The sequence below is a fragment of the Bombina bombina genome, chromosome 4 (genome assembly GCF_027579735.1).
Source record: "Bombina bombina isolate aBomBom1 chromosome 4, aBomBom1.pri, whole genome shotgun sequence".
NCBI lineage: Eukaryota > Metazoa > Chordata > Amphibia > Anura > Bombinatoridae > Bombina > Bombina bombina.
The window spans coordinates 588,072,720-588,094,459 of NC_069502.1; the positions used below are offsets into that span (position 1 = coordinate 588,072,720).

The 21,740-nt window shown below is 41.0% G+C and overlaps 1 protein-coding gene across 2 annotated transcripts in view; it reads right to left on the reverse strand.

Moving 5' to 3' along the window:
* USP45 (ubiquitin specific peptidase 45) overlaps positions 1 to 21,740 on the reverse strand; it is an 879,557-nt gene that overhangs the window by 283,245 nt on the left and 574,572 nt on the right. For both annotated transcript variants that reach the window (XM_053710569.1, XM_053710568.1), the window contains exon 11: positions 15,655 to 15,746. In XM_053710569.1, coding sequence (XP_053566544.1) covers positions 15,655 to 15,746 — 92 coding nt within the window. The remainder of the gene's footprint in view (positions 1 to 15,654; positions 15,747 to 21,740) is intronic.

Consider the following 21,740-nt stretch of genomic DNA (forward strand, 5'->3'; position numbering starts at 1 on the left):
CAGTCAGGGTGTAAATAGATTTCATTTGCCAGTCTATTGTATATAATACACATTATGCAGCAAATGCTAAGTGCATTACCTATTTTTTTTAACTTCCCCCCACAGTTTTACTTTTTCAAACTCCACAAGTTTTCTGCTCTAAGCAGAGCGTTCAGTCACTGTTGTTGTCAATTACTGACATCATGCTCCAGGAGGGGGGAGAGGGAGGGGGAAACTATAACGGAACGGAGTGTAGTTTGTGGAGATGATTTCTGCCTTTCATGACCTTTGATCCTGGTAATGTGAATCACTAAGGGCTGACAGCTTAGTGTTCGTTTAGCAAGGATCGTTCCGTATGCATTATTTATCAGTGTGATCTTCTCCACAGATGCCCCTCGAGATGCCCCTCGCTGAAATAAAAAAACGGCCATACCATTTTATCGAGTAAAACAGGAGGTTAGCCCCAGACCTGAGGAAGATCTAAGTCTTTAAGCTGCTGTTGAGGCTGCCGGCATCTAGCTGCGTACTTCCTTAATAATTATACTGATTAAGAATGATGCAGAATAAAAAGTCTGCAAGAGCGTTAGTACAGGGACCCTAAGAGTGAAATAAGGGAAGCGAATGAACCCACTCTTAGGTTCATTAACCCTAAGTACTAACTTGCACGTTATTGTCACCGCTCACTTACCTACAGCGCTGGTATTGCAGGTTTTTATAAACCCGGCGATAAAAGGCAAGAAGTGAGCGTAGAGCAAAATTGAGCTCCATACCGCACTCCAATACCAGTGCTGCTTAAGTCAGCGGTGAGCTGGTTGTACGTGCACGATTTCCCCATAGACATCAATGGGGAGAGCCAGCTGAGAAAAAGTCTAACACCTGCAATAAAGCAGCGTAAAGCTCAGTAACGCAGCCCCATTGATTCCTATGGGGAAACACATTTTATGTTTACACCTAACATGAACCCCAAGTCTAAACACCCCTAATCTTACACTTATTAACCCCTAATCTGCCTCTCCGGACATCACCGCCACTATAATAAACATATTAACCCCTAAACCGCCGCACTCCCGCCTCGCAAACATTAGTTAAATATTATTAACCCCTAATCTGCTGTCCCTAACATTGCCGCCACCTATTTACATTTATTAACCCCTAATCTGCCGCCCCCAAAGTCGCCGCCACCACTATACTATATTTATTAACCCCTAACCCTAACACCCCCTAACTTAAATATAATTAAATTAAATCTCAATCAAAGCTACTATTAATAACTAAATAATTCCTATTTACAACTAAATACCTGTAAAATAAACCCTAAGCTAGCTACAATATAACTAATAGTTACATTGTATCTAGCTTAGGTTTATTTTTATTTTACAGGCAAGTTTGCATTTATTTTAACTAGGTAGAATAGTTACTAAATAGTTATTAACTATGTAATAACTACCTAGCTAAAATAAATACAAATTGACCTGTAAAATAAAACCTAACCTGTCTTACACTAACACCTAACCTAACCCTACAATTAAATAAATTCCCTAACTGAAATACAATTAACTAAATTCAAAACAACTAGCTAAATTACAAAAAACAAACAAACACTAAATTATAAAAAATAAAAAACAAATTACAAGATCTTTAAGCTAATTAAACCTAATCTAATAGCCCTATCAAAATAAAAAAAGGCCACCCAAAATAAAAAAAAAACCCTAGCCTAAACTAAACTACCAATAGCCCTTAAAGGGACAGTCAACACCAGAATTTTTGTTGTTTAAAAAGATAGATAATCCCTTTATTACCCATTCCCCAGTTTTGCATAACCAACACTGTTATATTAATATACTTTTAACCTCTGTGATTATCTTGTATCTAAGGCTCTTCTGACCACCCCTAATCACATGACTTTTAGTTATTATCTATTGACTTGCAGTTTAGCCAATTAGTGCAGTGTCTGCCACAACTCACGGGCGTGATCACAATGCTATCTATATGGTTTACCTGAACTACTCTCCCCTGCTGTGAAAAGCAAATACAAAAGCATGTGATTAGAGGCGGCCTTCAAGGTCTTAGAAATTATCATATGAGCCTTTCTAGGTTTGCTCTCAACTAGAATACCAAGAAAACAAAGCAAAATTGTTGATAAAAGTAAATTGGAAAGTTGTTTAAAATTACATGCCCGATTTGAAAAATAAAAGTTTTTTTGGGCCTTGACTGTCCCTTTAAAAAGGCCTTTTGCAGGGCATTGTCCCAAATAAATCAGCTCTTTTACCTGTAAAAAAATACAAACACCCCCCAACAGTAAAACCCACCACCCACACAACCAACCCTCCAAATAAAACCCTAACTAAAAAAACCTAAGCTCCCCATTGCCCTGAAAAGGGCATTTGGATTTGCATTGCCCTTAAAAGGGCATTTAGCTCTATTGCAGCCCAAACCCCTAATCTAAAAAAAAAACCCAATACACTCTTAAAAAATCCTAACACTAACCCCCGAAGATCCACTTACAGTTTTGAAGAGCCGACATCCATCCTCAATGAAGCTGGGAGAAGTCTTCATCCAAGCGGCAAGATGTCTTCAACAAAGCCGGCAGAAGTGGTCCTCCAGACGGGCAGAAGTCTTCACCCAGATGGCATCTTCTATCTTCATCCTTCTGACGCGGAGCGGCTCCATCTTTAAGACATCCGGCGCGGAGCATCCTCTTCAATCGACGGCTTCTTCTACAATGACGGTTCCTTTAAATGATGTCATCCAAGATGGCGTCCCTTAGATTCCGATTGGCTGATAGAATTCTATCAGCCAATCGGAATTAAGGTTGAAAAAATCCTATTGGCTGATGCAATCAGCCAATAGGATTGAACATCAATCCTATTGGCTGATGCAATCAGCCAATAGGATTGAGCTTGCATTCTATTGGCTGTTCCAATCAGCCAATAGAATGCAAGCTCAATCCTATTGGCTGATTGCATCAGCCAATAGGATTTTTTCAACCTTAATTCTGATTGGCTGATAGAATTTTATCAGCCAATCGGAATCTAAGGGACGCCATCTTGGATGACGTCATTTAAAGGAACCGTCATTGTAGAAGAAGACGTTGATTAAAGAGGATGCTCCGCGCCGGATGTCTTAAAGATGGAGCCGCTCCACGTCGAAAGGATGAAGATAGAAGATGCCGTCTGGGTGAAGACTTCTGCCTGTCTGGAGGACCACTTCTGCCGGCTTAGTTGAGGACATCTTGACGCTTAGATGAAGACTTCTCCCGGCTTCGTTGAGGATGGTTGTCGGTTCTTCAAAACTGTAAGTGGATCTTCTGGGGTTAGTGTTAGGATTTTTTAAGGGTGTATTGGGTGGGTTTTATTTTTAGATTAGGGGTTTGGGCTGCAATAGAGCTAAATGCCCTAGTTAGGGTTTTATTTGGGGGGTTGGTTGTGTGGGTGGTGGGTTTTACTGTTGGGGGGGTAGTTTGTATTATTTTTTTTTACAGGTAAAAGAGCTGATTTCTTTTGGGCAATGCCCCGCAAAAGGCCCTTTTAAGGGCTATTGGTAGTTTAGGCTAGGGTTTTTTTTTTATTTTGGGTGGGCTTTTTTTATTTTGATAGGGCTATTACATTAGGTGTAATTAGTTTAAAGATCTTGTAATTTGTTTTTTTATTTTCTGTAATTTAGTGGGGGTTTTTTTGTAAATTAGCTAATTGTATTGAATTTAGTTAATTGTATTTAATTTAGGGAATTTATTTAATTGTAGGGTTAGGTTAGGTGTTAGTGTAAGACAGGTTAGGTTTTATTTTACAGGTCAATTTGTATTTATTTTAGCTAGGTAGTTATTAAATAGTTAATAACTATTTAGTAACTATTCTACCTAGTTAAAATAAATACAAACTTGCCTGTAAAATAAAAATAAAACCTAAGCTAGCTACAATATAACTATTAGTTATATTGTAGCTAGCTTAGGGTTTATTTTACAGGTATTTAGTTTTAAATAGGAATTATTTAGTTAATGATAGGAATTTTTATTTATATTTATTTTAATTATATTTAAGTTAATTTAGTTTAAGGGTTAATAAATTTAGTATAGTGGTGGCAGCGACGTTGGGGGTGGCAGATTAGGGGTTAATAAATGTAGGTAGGTGGCAGCGATGTTAGGGGCAGAAGATTAGGGGTTAATAATATTTAACTAGTGTTTGTGAGGCGGGAGTGCGGTGGTTTAGGGGTTAATATGTTTATTCTAGTGGCGGCGATGTCGGGAGCGGCAGATTAGGGGTTAATAAATTTATTTTAGTGTTTGCGATGCGGGAGGGCCTCGGTTTAGGGGTTAATAGGTAGTTTATGGGTGTTAGTGTACTTTTTAGCACTTTAGTTATGAGTTTTATGCTACAGCTTTGTAGTGTAAAACGTATAACTACTGACTTTAAAATGCGGTACGAATCTTGACGGGATAGGGTGTACCACTCACTTTTTGGCCTCCCAGGACATGCTTGTAATACCGCGCTATGGAAGTCCCATTGAAAAAAGACTATATGCAATTTGCGTAAGTTGATTTGCGGTACGGCCTCCATTACTCTTACTAAATAGATTGACATGGACACAGCATAACCCCAATCCTTGCTTGCAGGGAAAGGTACCTATTAAAGGATCAAATATCTTCAGACACCATCTTCGCACATCCTTCCTTGACAGGGGCAAAGAGAATGACTGGGGATTATGGGTAAGGGAAGTAATACTTCACGGCTCTGCTGGGGTGCTCATTGCCTCCTCCTGCTGGCTAGGAGTTGAATTCCCACTAGTAATTGGAATGAAATTGTGGACTCTCCATGCCATAGGAAAGAAATAAAGCCTAATGGATACTTCTATTATAACTATATAAAATGTGATTATCAACATTCCATGAGACTAACATAATACTTTGCATCCTAATTTATAAATAAATTACTAGCTCAAAAAAAAAACCTGTATGTTTACAGACTCTACCTTGACAAATATTTAGCCACAAATAAAGTTCCTGAAAAAGAGTACTGAATTACTGACTCAAGGCGATGTATACAAACAATATATAACAACTTTACTTAAAAAGTGCCTAATCCATAGCTGAGAGTGTCTTATATAAGTATATACTTACCGTGTAAGACACCCATCCACATATAGCAGACAGCCAAACCAGTACTGAAACATACCAGCAGAGCTAATTGTATAAGAGTATACTGTCGATCTATAAAGGGAGGCAGCAGATGAATCCCTATGACCGATTTACAGAGAGCCTTATGAAAAGCTTTCCTATAGGCAAAAACATTCTATCATCAGGCAATACTCCCTTCACATCCCTCAGACAAACACTGCACTTAGAGAGGAACTGGGCTTCAATTTGCTTAGAAGCGCCTTTCACTAAAGAAATCAAGCACATCATGCTTCCCCAACTCTTAATGAGGCAAAGATTTTAAAACTGAGGTATAAGTGAGGTGGAAGTTGTATTTATAGGCATTTGAGGTTTTGGAAACTTTGCCCCCTCCTGGTAGGAATGTATATCCCATCAGTAACTAGCTTGAGGACTCTCACCACCTATATGAAATAAATATACATCCTCAGTAAACTATTTGCATGTTTTTGATTAAAGGAACATGTAGAACTCATATATTCTAATAAACATTTAAATATTATTATTATTATTTCTTTCGTAAAATGATGATAGTCCATAGGGCTCCATAACATGTGGGATATAATTCCCACCACTAGGAGGTGGCCAAGAACCCACACAAGAGTTTAAGTTCCCTCCCACCTCTATTCAGTTCTGTTCTTGGCCTCCCAGGAGAAGGTTGAGAATAGTGGTGTTACAGCTACTTGCTTATGGGTTATAGTTAGGGAGGTCAGACCAATGTGAGACCCTTTATCCCTGGGACATATCATCCACAAAGAAGACATGATACAGGGACATAAAAATATCCTGTTATGTGCGCAGTATCTCCCAAGGGATTTCAGCCATAACTACCCTCATGCGTCACAGGGACATGTCCCTCAGTCTCCCTTGTAAGATATTGGTATTTCTTTAGAAAATATCTGCTGTACTTGTACAAGCACTGCATGGCTCTCTACTGGATACTGCTACAGTTTGCTGACTGGTAAGCTGGTGAAAGGAAGCTACTTTAAGTTTAGACCCTTTGGCAGCCCTAGAACCCCTTTTTCAACAACTTTTAAAAATGGGTGTATAACCCTTTAATATTTGTGGGGCATGTTTTTTAGTAATTTATTCAAAAACTTTATTTTGGTGTTTTGTTTCACTATTATAAAGCCTCTCTGAGGCACTGGCAATGTTCCGGGTTGTAGCCCCGCCCCCTCATCTTTGCAGTCTTTTCCTCCTCATTCCAGAGCTGCAGTTGCGGCGGAAAAGGCTTTGGGAGCATATGTTCAGTGTTTTACTACAGAATCCCGCTTATAACGGTGATCCAGTAGAGGGCGTGAGTACCCACGCAGGAGCTGCCAGGGGGTCACTTAGGGGTACTTTCTTATGAAAGGTGTCTTAGGGCCTAGCTATTACCTTACTCTATTACAGCTTGTAAGTGTCAGGGGAGTAAATTGGTTTGTGTAGAGGGCTCTCTACTATTTTCTTTTATCCTGTCTTTTCATACTCTGTTACAGTGTGATATGTTTGCAGATTATGGAACCCAGTGAATCTGTCCCCACTTAATCTATGTCTAACACTATGGAAGAGGGTCCTACAGATGCCTCTTCCTGTACATATTAGTCTGTTTTGCAAATATATTTCAGTGTGCCAGGTTAATCAACTTTGTAGTAGTTGTGAACCTCAATTTCTGCATGCTAATCAGCCTCATACCTCTTCTTACTCTATGGAATTATATTCTATATATATTACTCAGGGAACCTCTACTGACTTTACTCCTGAGTTTAAAGATAATTTACACAGGGTTATTGCAGATATGGCAGAATATTTAGCATCTATCTCAAAGCCAAGTAATCGTAAACGCAAATCTGGGTATTTGCCTCGCTCTCTTGATGTGAACATGCAAACTCCTTCCCCTCAACCTCCTGAGTTTTGACTCTGAGGACTCAAAATCATTCAGTTCAAATGGGGAGCCTGTCCCTGACTCTGAATTTGACAGTGCTTTCAGATTTAAGTTGGAACATATTCACACCTTATTGCTTGGGGTACTGAGAACTCTGGGTATTTCTGAAGAAAAACCTGCTGAAAACAAGCCTGTAATTCAGTTAAATTTGTTTTCAAAGCTCCTCCTAAGACTCCAGGGGTATTTCAAGTTCCAGATTTGGAATGGAAATGTTTGTATCCCTTTTGCTCTTTCTTCTAGGTTTAAGAGAATGTACCCGGTTCCAGAGCAGAACATGGAATTATGGGAAACCATACCTAAGGTTAATGGAGCTATTTCCACTCTTGCCAAACTCACTACCATCCTCATGGAGGATAGCCTCTCTTTCAGAGATCCAATGGACCGCAAAATGGGTCCTGAGAAAGCTCTTCCTTCAGACAGGTTTTCTGCTTAAACCAGCAGTCTATAACCTGTGTGGCTGCGGCAGGGGCTCTTTGGTGCAATTCCCTATCCAAAATGATTTCTGACAAATCCTCTGCTGAGGATCTCCAAAAATTGCATTAAAACCCTTAAAATGGCTAACACCATTATTTGTGATGCAGTAATGGATATTATCGAGATTGATGTCAAGAATATGTCTATGGTAGTTATTGCAAGAAGGGCCTTATGGTTAAAATCATAATCAGCATACATGGTTTATAATAATAGACTGATATCTTCTATTTGGTTCTGACTTGAACTCCATTATTAAGACTTTTACTGGTGGGAAAGGAGCTTTTCTCCCTCAGGAAAATAAATCCATCAGAAAGAACAGACCAGGTAATTGGTTTTGCTCCTTTCGTTCCTCAGAAGATCAGAAGTCCTAATCTTCTCAGAAGTCTGAGCCTTCCAAGCCGGCCTGGAATCCTGGTTCTTCATGGGCAAAGAACAAACAGTCAAAGAAATCCAACACCAACCCCAAATCTGCATGAAGGTGCGGCCCCCAGACCAGAACCTGGTAGGGGGCAGACTTTGAGTCTTTTTCAAAAGGCCTGGCTCCAGTCAGTCCGGGACCCCTATGTTCAAAACATCATATCCCAGGGTTACAAGATAGGCTTTCACTCCAGGCCTCCGTGAGTACTATTCCATCTGTCTCATGTCTCCAAAACATATGGAAAGGCACCTATCTTTCTGCAATGTGTTCAGGATTTAGAGGATATGGGAGTAATTATCCCAGTACCTGTGTCTCAACTGGGTCAAGGGTTTTACTCACATTTTCAAAATGGAAACCATTCACACAATTTTACCCTTAATACAACAGGGTCAGTTCATGTCTACTATAGACATAAAGGATGCCTGCACATCCCTGTACACAGGGACCACCATCAATTCCTAAGGTTTGCATTCCTAGACAAACACTACCAAGTGTCACCCTTCCATTTGGTTTGGATAAAGCTCCTCACATCTTTAAAGGTGCTAGGAGCATTGCTGGTGGTGATCAGAGTTCAGGGGAACTCAATTGCCCCTTATCTGAACAATATCCAGCATAAGAGCAATGTTAGAACTAATCATATAGATGCACCAGTGGCCTTTCAATTTATTACAGCAGGACATAGCTTGAGCGAAGGTACTTGAACAGGTATGTTGTCCAAGAAGAGGGGGTGACAGAGAGGCTATTTTGAAACAAAGAGAATTGTACTGGATTTATGAACTGGATATGGATTGGGATCTATTTAATTAAGTGAAAAGCCTTAAAAGTCTAGATTGAGGAGAGGATAATATTTGAGAATGTTGTGAACATTGTATACAGCTTGGATCAATATATATAGTAGCAATCTAGACTAGAAAGATGAAAAAACATACTTTTTTTGTTGTATTGTACATAATGAAAGTAGGTAATAATTTGTGAGCCATTTATCTTCTAGGAGTCACAGGTGTAGTTGTGAAAGGGATGATTGGGAGGTGGGGCTTATTGGAAGACTCAACATAGATTCAGTCCAGATGCGTCCATTCCTGACAGAATCACGCAGAATAAACTTCAGAAAGTGCAACGTGCTTCATTTCCATCAGTAGTTCAATGTACAGAAGTAATTCGTCTTATGGTTGCCCAATCAATGGTCAAAGGATTATCTACAATTAAATCTACAATTAAATCATCAAGCGGGTACCCGCAGTCCACTGGCTATGTAGGAAGTTTCTAAGATTCCGTCTTGGGCAGAGAGGAATCAACGCTCCCAATCAGCAGTTCACATACCAGGTGTGAACAACTGGGAAGAGGATTTTAACTCAGCTGACAATCGGTCCAACCAAGAGAATAGTCTCTCCATCAGGATATCTTCAATCAACTAGTGATCAAATGGGGTCTACTGGATCTGATGGCCTCTCATTTAAATCACAAACTTCCAAAGTATTGCACATGATCAAGAGATCCAAAGGCTCAAATGATAGACACCTTGGTGTGTCCATGGAATTTTCATCTAGCCCACATGTTCCCTCTGTTTGTTCTTCTTCCAAAAGGAATTGCTCGAATTAAACAGCCTCAGTAATCTTGATTGCTCCGGCTTAGCCCCGTAGAACATGGTTTGCAGATCTAGTGTAGATATCCTCATCTCCTCCATGGCTTCTATCTCTAAGACAAGATCTGTTGTTTCAAGGACCCCTTTTCCATCAGGATTTTAAATCTATAAGTAAATGGTTTGAATGCCTAGTTTTGAAACAGAGGTTTCTCTAAGTCAGTCATTAACACTCTGATTAAAGCTAGAAAACCTGTTGCACATAAAAATTATCACAACATTTTCAGAGCATATTTTGAATGGTGCTCTTCCAGAGGTTTTTGTTTTAGAATTCCTAGAAGACTTCAATTTTTACAAGATGATCTTGACAAGGGTTTGTCTGCTAGTTTCCTAAAAGGTCAAATTTCTGTTTTATCTGTCCTTTCTCATAGAAAGTTAGCTAAGCTTCCAGATGCTCATACTTTTGTCCAGGCACTAATAAGAATTAGGCCAGTTGTGAGACCTATATCTCCCCCCTGGAATTTGAATCTAGTCATTTCTGTTTTGCAAGGTCCTCCATTTGAACCAATGCATTCCAGTGATATCAAACTTTTATCTTGGAAACAGATCTTTTTGTTAGCAATCTCCTCAGCGAGGAGAGTTTCTGAGTTGGCAGCTTTGTCCTGTGATTCTTCATTTTTAGTTACTCACAAACATAAGGCTGTACTTCGAACCAAATATGACTTTCGTCCTAAGGTAGCTTCTTGAGAAAATATCAATCAGGAGATTGTTGTTCCTTCTTTTTGTCCAGAACTGGCTAAAGTTATATCTTCAAGCTACTAAGGTATTCAGACAGACAATCTTCCATCTTGTTTGTTTATTACCCCTCCTAAGGGACAAAAGGCTACTACTCTATCTTTAGCTTCTTGGCTCAACAGATGATTCACAAGGCTTACTTTGTGGCAGGGAAGTCACCTCCTAAGCGTATCACAGCTTATTCTACAAGATCTGTTGCAACTTTTTGGGCTTTCAAAAAGGATGCATCTTTGGAGCAGATTTGCAAAGCTGCAACACTGTCTACTCTGAATACCTTTTCAAAATGTTATGGCTTTGATATTTTTGCTTCTTTGCCAGCAGCTTTCGGCAGGAAAGTCCTTAAAACAGCAGTTTCTTCCTGCCTGCTCTCCTCCTGCTTGTCTCTTCCAAGCCATAGCCACTGCCCTGCTCCCTGCCTCCCAACACAGCACAGGTAACTCCCTTTCTTAACTTTCTTTCTACAGCCACTGCCCTGCCCCCTGCCTCCCAACCCTCCCACCTCCCGGCACCTATTTAATGGAGGTCCCTGCGGTGCAGCTCTGGCTCGCCAAAAGCAAGCCCGTCAGCGCACATCTGCGCCTAGCGGCACGAACCCTGGCTCCTACAACCACCGCCACTACGACGCCAGCACCCTCCATCTCAACACCGGTAGATCATCCGTCTGCCACCACGCATCCCCGACGAAAACTATAGGACCCTTCACCTGCTGCAACTGCTCCTTCTCCTCCCTCCAAACCATCGCACCCCACGCCCTCGCTTCAACAGACTACATCCTCCTCGTTGACCTCAACTTCCACCCCAATGACCACAACACCACAAACTCTTAGAACAGTGGTTCTTAACCAAAGTGACCTCAAGGCCCGGTAAATTTTAGCTAGACATGTCCAGGGCCCGGTAGTTTTATATATATATATATATATATATATATATATACATACACATATATATAAAATGATCAGCAGGGGCGGGCTGATCAGCCAGGCAAATAGGACCTGGGCCGAGGGACCAGCAAGTAGGGGGGCCCACAAATGGCATCTCTACAGATCCTGGTGCATTCCTTAAGCTGGAGTTTTCAGTTTACCCTATCAGTAACTAAGCAAAAAAGTGTGGGTTTAGTGGGGGCCCTGGCAGGGGTCTGTCGCTGTGAGGGCCATGGAGTGTGGGGTCTGGCCCTGGAGGTTGGGTGCCCTTTCTCTGGACCTTAATGTTGTGGGTCCTGGCTCTGGAGGTTGAGGGGCCTGTTGGGGGCAGGGCAGGGAGGCTACCATGTTCATTTGCATAAAATGTAATACATTTTGGTCAGTGTGAGATAGTGTTCCTGGGGCCTTGATTGGTCTCAGTCTGCCCCTGGTGTGTAGTGGGGTAAGAAGGTGCAGTGGGGGCATGACAGGTCGGGGCCCACCAGCAGGGCTATCACGGCCCGGTACTGGGCCACGGCCCGGCTGTTGAGAAGCCAGGTCTTAGAAAACCTTGGAACCATCGGACTGAAGCAACTCGTCAACTCCCCAACCCACTTAGCCGGACACACCTTTGACCCTATCTTCTCTGCAGGCAACCACATCTCAGTCAACCACATCACTGAACTCCATTGGACCGACCACCATTGCATACACTTTTCCTTCAACAAACCCACCACACACATCCGGCAGCACCACCCGCCCCGCAGAAATTGGAACAACATCACCGAAGACCAACTGCACTCCACCCTAAACAAGTCCCCCCCAGCTACCTCCACAGATGCCAACTCCTCTGCCCGCAACCTCCACCACTGGCTCACAGACTGCGCCAACACCCTCGCCCCTCTCAAGAAACCGTCCAACCGCCAACCCACCAACAAGGCTAGTTGGTTCACCCTGGCCCTCCAGGACTCCAAACGCCACTGCAGGCGATTGGAAGAGATCTGGAGATTAAGCAAGACCCCTGCGAATAAAACAGCCTACAAAGAAGCCATCACTACCCACCACCGCCTCATCAAAACCACCAAGAAGACAGCCATCCAAGATAGAATCAATGCCAACGTCCACAACAGCAAGGAGCTGTTCACAGTAATCATGGAATTCTCCAATCCCAACAGCGACACCAACGACATCCCGCCCTCCCAGGACCTCTGCGATAACCTCACAACATACTTCCACTGCAAGATCATCGACATCTTTGACAGCTTTGCACCCCAGAATTCACACACCACCACCTACCCACCAACTCCCACTGACACCACCGCCTACCCCCCATGGATCATCTGGAGCCCCCTCACCACAGAGGACACCATCAGAATCATGAGATCGATTCACTCCGGAGCACTCTCAGACCCATGCCCTCATCACATATTCAACAAAGCGGGTTGCACCATCGCCCCTGAGCTCTGCAGCACCATCAACTGCTCCATCGAAACTGGCACCTTCCCGGATGATTGGAAGCACGCAGAATTAAAACCCCTACTGAAAAAACCCACGGCTGACCACAATGATCCGAAGAACTACCGCCCAATCTCTCTGCTCCCCTTTGCGACCAAAGTCATCGAGAAGTCCATCAACGCGCAACTCATTGACTACATTGAGGCCAACCACACCCTGGACCCCTCCCAATCCGGTTTCAGGAGCAACCACCGCACCGAGACTGCCCTCCTCGCCGCCACAGACGACATCCTCTCCTAGACCTCTCAGCAGCATTCAACACTGTCTCCCACCTCACCCACGCCCTCGTCAGCAGCCGTCTGGACTACGGCAATGCACTCTACACCTACGCACCTCAGACAAGCTACCGCCCTAACTAAGTTCAGAAAGGACCTCAAAACCTGGCTCTTTGACTGAACTGCAACCGTCAGCGCCTTGAGACCCTTACGGGTGAATAGCCGAGGTTTACAAGAACCCAATAGATAAGGCTGCAGTGTCTGACATATAGGAGCTGCCAGCTAATTGTCCCACCCATTCCATAACTTGGACTTTCTGTTTGGGTATGTCATGGAGCCCTATGGGCTATCATAATTTTACGAAAGAAAACAAAATTTGCATGCTTATCTGATACATTCTTTTCTTTCGGAATGATGATAGTCCATAAACCCCGCCCGTTTCAATTTTGGGCGACAGTTCTTATTAACACCTCTATAGACCCAGCTTGGTCTTTCCTTCCTACCTATATGTTTTCTATTTTCTGCTAGGCGTTTAACTGAATTTGAAGGGAAGTGGGAGGTAATTTAAGCTCTTGTGTGGGTTCTTGGCCTCCTCCTAGTGGTGGGATTCATATCCCACATGTTATGGAGCCCTATGGACTATCATCATTTTGAAAGAAAATAATTTAGCAGGTAAACATAAATTATGGGGGGGGTTGCACAAAATTTGGTGAAGTCTAGAAATGTTTACCATTATTAGGAGTTGCTCAAACTTTTACATTCTTACAAAGGGGAGCTATATTCAGATCTTGGTAAGTCCCTCACTATACATAAGGCACCTGATGCTACTTTTTAAAAAAAAACATAATTTATGCTTACCTGATAAATTATTTTCTTTCGGAATGATGATGGTCTATAGGACTCCATAAGATATAAGATATAGTTCCCGCCACCAGGAGGAAGCTAAGAATCCATGCCAAAGCCATCCCACTTACCTAGCCGAGCAGAGAATAGGGAATCATATTGGTAGAAAAGAAAAAGCAGGGTCCGTAGAGATATCATTAGAACTGTTGCCCTAAATGAAACAGGCAGGGCCTGTGGACCATCATTAATCAGAGATAATTTATCAGATAAGCATAAATTATGTTTTCTTTCGTAAAATAATTATGGTCCATAGGACTCCATAACTCATGGGATTAATACTCAAGCAGATGGTCTATGTTACGTTAAGGGTGGGACAATTTTCCTTGCAGTTTCTATTTAAGTCGACACTCGGCCTGAAGGAAATTCCTGCAAAAAGCTGCTTGAAAAGAAGCAAAAAAAAAATATTAAATTTGGAAAGAGTATACAGAAAACATGACATTGCTGCATTGCAGAACTGCTCCAAAGAAGAAATATTCTTAAAAAAAACACAAAATGTAACTGCTCTTGTAAAATGAGCTGTGATATACCTAGGAGGTGACGTTCCTGCTACCTAGAAAGCCTTGTGAATCACTTGATTGAGCCAAGAAACCAAAGCTACCTCCGTAGCCATTTGGCCCTTACAAGCCCCTGATTAATGAACAAACAGACTAGAAGTTTGTCTAAATTGTTAAGTAGCATGAAGATAGAACTTCAAAGCTCTGACTATATCAAGATTATGCAATAGTTTCTCCAAATAATAAACACCCCCCACTGCTAAACAAGAGTGTGCGCTACTAAACCGCTAACTGCACAGAGCAGATGGCAAGTTTCTTAAAAGGCCAGGCACCCATTTTCAAAAAGGTGCACAATATGATTCCCAGAGCTGCCAGAGAGTTATATAACACATTCAGTCCTACCTGCAATGTTACTAAAAAGAATAAGTTATGCAGGGACCTGAAAAACAAGTGTCCTGAGAAAAACAGGGTGAGTTCCCTGGCTATGTTGTACCTGTGTCAAAGTACCTACAAATAGCCTCTGGGTGCTGTGGTAAGGCACTTACCTGCAGAAGTACCTCTCCACAGGCTTACCAGGCATGTAGCTACAGCAGTATCCAGTAGAGAGCCCATCCAGTGCAGGTAGAGGTAATGCAGAGGATATCCATAGGAAATACATGAATCCCATAGGAAGAGGCAGAAGGACAAGTCCCTGTGACACCTGATGGTAGCTATGGCTGAAGTCCCATAGGGAAATACTGCACACATAACAGGGTATTCCTATGTCACTGTATCATTCAGCTGCTGATAAAGTCTATCTTCCTTGTGAATGATAATCCCAGGGATTATGGGTCTCACATTGTTCTGAGCTCCCAAATTTGAAATCCATAAGCAAATAACAGAAAAAAAACGCTATTCTCAACCACCCCCTGAGAGGCCAAGAACAGAACTGATTAGAGAGGGGAAGTGGGAGGAATTGATAGCTTGGTATGGGTTCTTAGCCTCCCCCTGGTGACGGGAACTATATCCATTATGTTATAGAGTGCTATGGACCATAATTATTTTACAAAAGAAAACTAAATTTAAACTACTCCCCTTTATGAATGTATCCACAAAATTTGGTAAAGTTTGGGACTCAGCAATGTGCTTAATGCCATTTTCCTCTATATACTAAATTCTAAATATATAAATGTGACACAATCTTAGAACATTTTTTATGTGTCCAGCAAATGAGCTGTAAATGCTTTAATCAAAGCCAATGCCATTGTTTGTGGAAAGCAACAAATGCCATGTTGGAGCTGGTCAAAGATGAGATGTGTTGTTTTTGTACTCACATTTCCACATTCCTCACACATGACTGTGCTCGTCAATTCACCAACGAATACTCTGTCAACAAAGTTCATCTTCACACCTTCTCTTCCATAAGCTGGTAAAAGAGAAAACAGATAATTATAAAAAACAGATACAGTTTACCTGGAAAACATGGCCAGATTAATGTATTAATAGTAACATGACATTGCCTAGCCAGATGGTAGCGATGAACATCTATGAAGAACTATACACATCCATGGTATTCTGCATAGTAGGTAATCATTTAGTTAAAAAAAAAAGCCACCGTTGAGCAAATCTAATTAATACTGTTTTTTTATATTATGTTTATAAATATAGTCAAAACCGTAGATTTTCAGGCAATTGATTTCTATTACCAAATTTACTGTATTCTCTATATTAAAGAGGATATCTGGCAGCAGTGTTTGCACCAATGATTGTTAAACATTTTTGCGCACTAGATGGCAGCAGTGTTTGCACTAATGCTTGTTAAACACTTAAAAACTTAGGTTACAGATTTTGCTTTTTGGCCTCTTTAGGGAGTGTGGGTCAAAGCACAATTTTTGAGCAAAAACAAGAGGCGCGTACCAAGACACCCGTTTCACTGGAGACTGTATGAGGCTATGCTACATGACCCACTAGTCGTACAACAAACCCAGGAAGCTTTAACAGAGTACTTTCAGCTAAACTGCAACTCCACGACGTACACTCCAATGACTTGGTTCGCACATAAGGCTGTTCTCAGGGGGTCGTTGCTGAAACAGAAAGCTATTATAGAGCGTTCTTTGCTAGCACAATACAAAACACTACTACAGAAAGTACAAACTGACGAAAATTCACATAAAAGTAATCCCCAGAGACAGGATCTTTTGCAGGCGCTAGCCACATCACGATCCCAGCTACAAAACTACTTACATAAGGAGGCATTCGTAAAGGCTTTATAGCTTAGGAAGATATACTTCCATGGAGGTAACAAATCTGGTACCCTGCTCGCTAGGGCCTTAAAGCGTAAAACATTACGCAACTACATTCTCAATATAACAGCAGACGACGGCACGGAAACGTCTGACTCAAATCTGATAGCTAAATCATTCATGACCTATTATGGGAATCTTTACAATCTCCCCTGTAATGAGCGGGTAACGCAAGCAGAATTATTAGACACATATTCAAAGTGCAGATTTGAGTAAGATTCAAAGAGAGGACCAAAGAGAGCTTAGACGAACCGATCAAACTACATGAAATACTGAAAGTTATTAATGACCTTCCATAAAAGTCCTGGACCAGACAGGTTTTCAAACAAATATTACAAAACATATAAGGATATCTTAGCGCCACATCTATTAGAGTTATATAGGTATATAGATAAGGAAGGACATCTCCCCCCGGAATACTTAGAAGCCCAGATTTCAGTTATTCCCAAACCAGAAAATAAGAAATAATCCGCTGGTTTCCGGCATTAAAGCAGGCCCTTTAGACTGTAAACTCTCGCTATACGCAGACGATGTCCTGTTCACGTTATCATCACCCCAGACATCTGTCCCTGAGGTCCTGAAAGTTCTCAAACAATTTGGTTAATTTTCCAATTTCAGGATTAATGAACAAAAGTCAGAAATCTTAAATATCTCCCTCCCACCTCAAGAATTTCAGACCCTTTTACAGTCCTGCACTCTTTTTTTTTTTTTTTTATTGATCCAAATACGACATAATATACTTTCTGATGTACAGAAACAAAGAAATAAAACAAATGCACAATCAATCTGCCAAGACAATCTGAAAACAAACATTTGCATAACAAATCCTCACTATGTCTTATTGTGATTTCCGGAAATAACATAAAACACAATAATAAGAGAGAGAAAAAAAACCAAAAAAAAAAAAAAAAAACCTAAATCTACCTCTCGCGCAACCCTCCGCCCATCCACCAACTCACGACCGACTCCCCTCCCGGGGCTCTGATCCAGATACCCAACAAATCACGGACCCGCATTTATCCAGGACACTGGAAATTTCCCCAGCAAGACGAGTTCTGCAAAGCTAGAGGTGGATCGTAGCGGGGAGAGGATCTGCCTTTGAAGGCGAGCGGGGTAGGACATAATAATTGGTAACCACCCCTGAAAGAACTCATCGATTCTCTTCTCAGTGGCACCCTGAAGATGATATGTCTCAAAGATAATTTGACCTTGAATTTATTTAAAAGCCCTCGCAAGGCTCGGTGCTACCTTCGCTTTCCAATTTTAAAGGACAAGGTGACACACTGCCAAAATAATCGTATTCAAAATACGAACCACTGGCAAAAGGTTCCTATCCACTGCAGTACTTAATAGAATCACGTCCTGTAATGTTAAAACAAGATTTACATCATATAGAGTATTAAACCAAAAACAAATTTTACGCCATAACCGATTAATTTTGGGACAGAACCAAAACATGTGGAATAAATCAGCCCTTAGATTAGAACATCTAGGGCAATTACTTAGTCCAGAAACAGAAAATTTTTGTATTTTAAGCGGGTGCATATAAAAATTATTCAAGAGCTTCATGTGCGATTCCTTCCAGGTCATCGATACCCTGCACTTATCCACCATGTTGAAGCTCTGGATTATCCTCTCATCAGTGGTATCAGGAATAACTGGATACAACCAATTACTAATACTCTGCAGGTACTTATCACTTTGTTTAGAGAGCATGATGTCATACATTAGAGAGATAGAAGAGATTCCAGTACTAAATTTTTTGATTAGAGTTCTGATATCAGACCACTCTGCCGACATACTACTAACCCAATTCTGCTCACGCACAAAGTGGCGGATCTGGAAATAAGCAAACAGATCAGACCTAGGAAGATCATAAGATTGAAACAGAAATTCTGCTGTATGCATCAGATTGTCCGCCCCCAACAACTGCTTAACTAGAGTCAGCCCCTTATTCCCCCATGATTTAAATACCTTATGATATATACCAGGTATGAAATTAGGATTTCCCTGGATAGGAAGATATTCCAATACAGAGGGATCTATTCCTAGACAAATGCAGAACCTCTGCCATGCAATAACAACATTTTTGAATGATAACATTCTGCAGATGTTGGATGGAAGCTGTCTAGAGTTACAGTGTAAAAGGGCTCTAAGCGAGAAAGGACGTATATAAAAAGCTTCTTCTTGACTAACTGCTAACCAATTGGTTTCCGCAACCCAATCCATAGCAAATTTCACCATGGCCGCAGTATTGTATAACCTAACATCAGGCAATGATAAACCAGCGCGGTTTGGTTTCTGCATGAGCTTAGCTAGTGCAATCCTAGGTTTTTTATCTTTCCAGATGAATTTAGAAAAATAACCATATAAATTTTTAATGTCTGAACTAGTTATAAAAATGGGTAGATTCTGTAGCACATACAGAAGACGAGGGAAAATAATCGTTTTTATTAGATTCCCCTTCGCGGAGATTGACAGCAGGTAAGATACCCAAAGCTGGAGATCAGTTTTAATTTTTTTAAACAGTGGGGCATAATTTGCGGCATACCATAACTTAGGGTTTTTGTGTAACTCTAGCCCCAGGTATTTAATTGTATTAATAACTTTGAATGGAGTCTTTCCAGGACGAGACGGAGTATTGCCCATATACATAAGTTCACTTTTTTCCAGATTCACCACGTAACCGGAGAAGGAACTAAACTGAGCAAAACGTTGTAAAATTACTGGAATAGATTGAGACGGTTTATCTACAAATATCAGAATATCATCTGCATAAAGAAGAGTTTTTAAACGGAGGGAACCAAGGGAAATTCCCATCAAAGCATCTCAAAGTCTAACCGCTAAGGGTTCTACAGCCACATTAAACAGGAGAGGAGATAAAGGGCACGCCTGCCTGGTACCACGTTGTGGGACTATCTCCGGGGAACGAATTCCATTGACCAGAAGAAAGGAAAAGGGTTTGGAATAAATCTTATGGATAAAACAAATAAAATTACCAGTAAAGCCAAAATTTTGCAATGAGCAAAATAAATGCTCCCAGACAATGGAATCGAAGGCCTTAACTGCGTCCAAAGTTAACACAGCTGAATCAGAAATTGCGGCCTTATTAGACTCTAATTCCAGATTCCACATGTAGTCCAAGAAAGTGATAACCTTTCGTATATTTCTCGACGAATTCCTAGATGTCATAAAACCGGTCTGGTCCTGATGAATCAAATTCTGTAGACAACGATTAAATCTGGCAGAAATAATACCAACCAGTATCTTATAATCAGTGTTAAGCACTGATATTGGCCTATATGAGGCCATATCCTCCGGGTTTTTGTTTTTTTTACCTATAAGAGAAATATTGGCCGCTGCAAAACCTTCTGAGATACCATTTTCAGAGAGGTAATAATTATTAAAAAGAGCCTCCAGTGATAACAACAATTCTTCCTTTAATAATTTGTAAAATTCAGCAGGGAGCCCATCTGGGCCGGCTGATTTATTTAACTTTAGTTTATCAATAGTGATACTAATCTCTTCTTGCGTTATCGGCTGATTCAGCAATGCCAACTCATCATCTTGAATCTTTGGGATATTAATTGCGAACCAGAAAGCATTTTGACTGTCTTGATCAGTGCTAACCGACGAATACAGTAACTGATAATAATTATAAAATGCCTGGGAGATCTCCGCTGGTTTAAAAAGCCTGTCCTCGCCCTTTTTTATAACTGCAATATAGTTTTTCTTCTTTCTATTCTTAGTAAGGCGAGCCAGGTATTTCGCCGAACACCCATGAAAACTCTTATATTTAAGATTCAATCTTACCTCTTCCTCCATAGATTTCTGCTTTAAAAAGATCTCTCTTTCCTTTCTGGCCTCAAAGTATACTGACCAGTTCGTTGGAGAAGGATCAGACTGAATATTCCTATAAACCTCTCTAACTTTAAAAGCAAATGAATTCCCCTGTTCCTTAATTTTTTTCGAGCGAATACTCATATAAGCTACAATTTCTCCCCGAATCACAGCTTTGGCGGCCTCCCAGAAGACCTCCGCCTTGTGTCTGTAATTCGAGTTGAATGATACGTACTCAGCCCAAATACTCTTAATCCATGATATAAATCTTGGATTAGTATACAGGAAACGAGAGAAACCAAAGGCCTGGACTAATGGGCATGCCACATGAGTGTTAAGAAGGGACAAAGAAATTATAGAATGATCCGATATCAGAAACTCACCGATTCCCGTTTTAAACTGACAGACTGTTAATGATTCAGAGATTAGAAAAAGGTCAATCCTCGAAAAAGTCCTGTGAGCCTTGGACTCGCACGTGAAAGCTCTGACTAAGGGATTTTGGATACGCCAAATATCAATCAAAGTCAATTTGCTACAAAATCTTTTAAAATATTTGGCGTGGTACTTATATTTAGCATAATTCTTTTTTGAAAAGCGGTCTAATTCTGGGCACATGGTCGAATTAAAATCCCCACAGATAATCAGATTTTCCCTTCAATAGGGAAAAATTTTGTTTTGGATCCGGTCCCAAAATGTCGATGAAAATTTATTAGGGGCGTAAATATTGCAAAAAATGTATTTAACAGTTTTTATCATCACCTGTAGTAACATATAACGGGCAGAGGGATCTAACTCAACTTTAATAACTTCATAATCCAGATCTTTATGGAATAAAACCGCCACCCCTCGTTTTTTAGAAGGAGAGGAGGAAGAAATTACCTCGCCAACCCAATTTATTTTAAGCTTTGCAGCTTCTATTCCGTCTAAATGGGTCTCCTGTAGGAAAGCCAAGTCTGGTTTTTCTAAGGCCAGCGTTTTAATGACTAATTTGCGCTTAGCCGGAGAGGAAATCCCTCCCACATTCCACGAGAGAATTTTAAAGCCCACCGCTATTAACCAATCTATCTAAGGATCGTCGCCATGACCGGACCCATGGGGGAAGTAACAGCAGGGGGGGAAGGGGGGGGGGGGACGCGCGCGAGAGAGAAAAAAAAACAAAAACAAAAAACAGCAATCCAAAGTAAAACGGTTACCAGAGATCTCGCTATTGGCGACTTTTTAGTGGACAAAATCACAAACTGCATATTTTTCACACAATAACAAGATGCAAATATTAG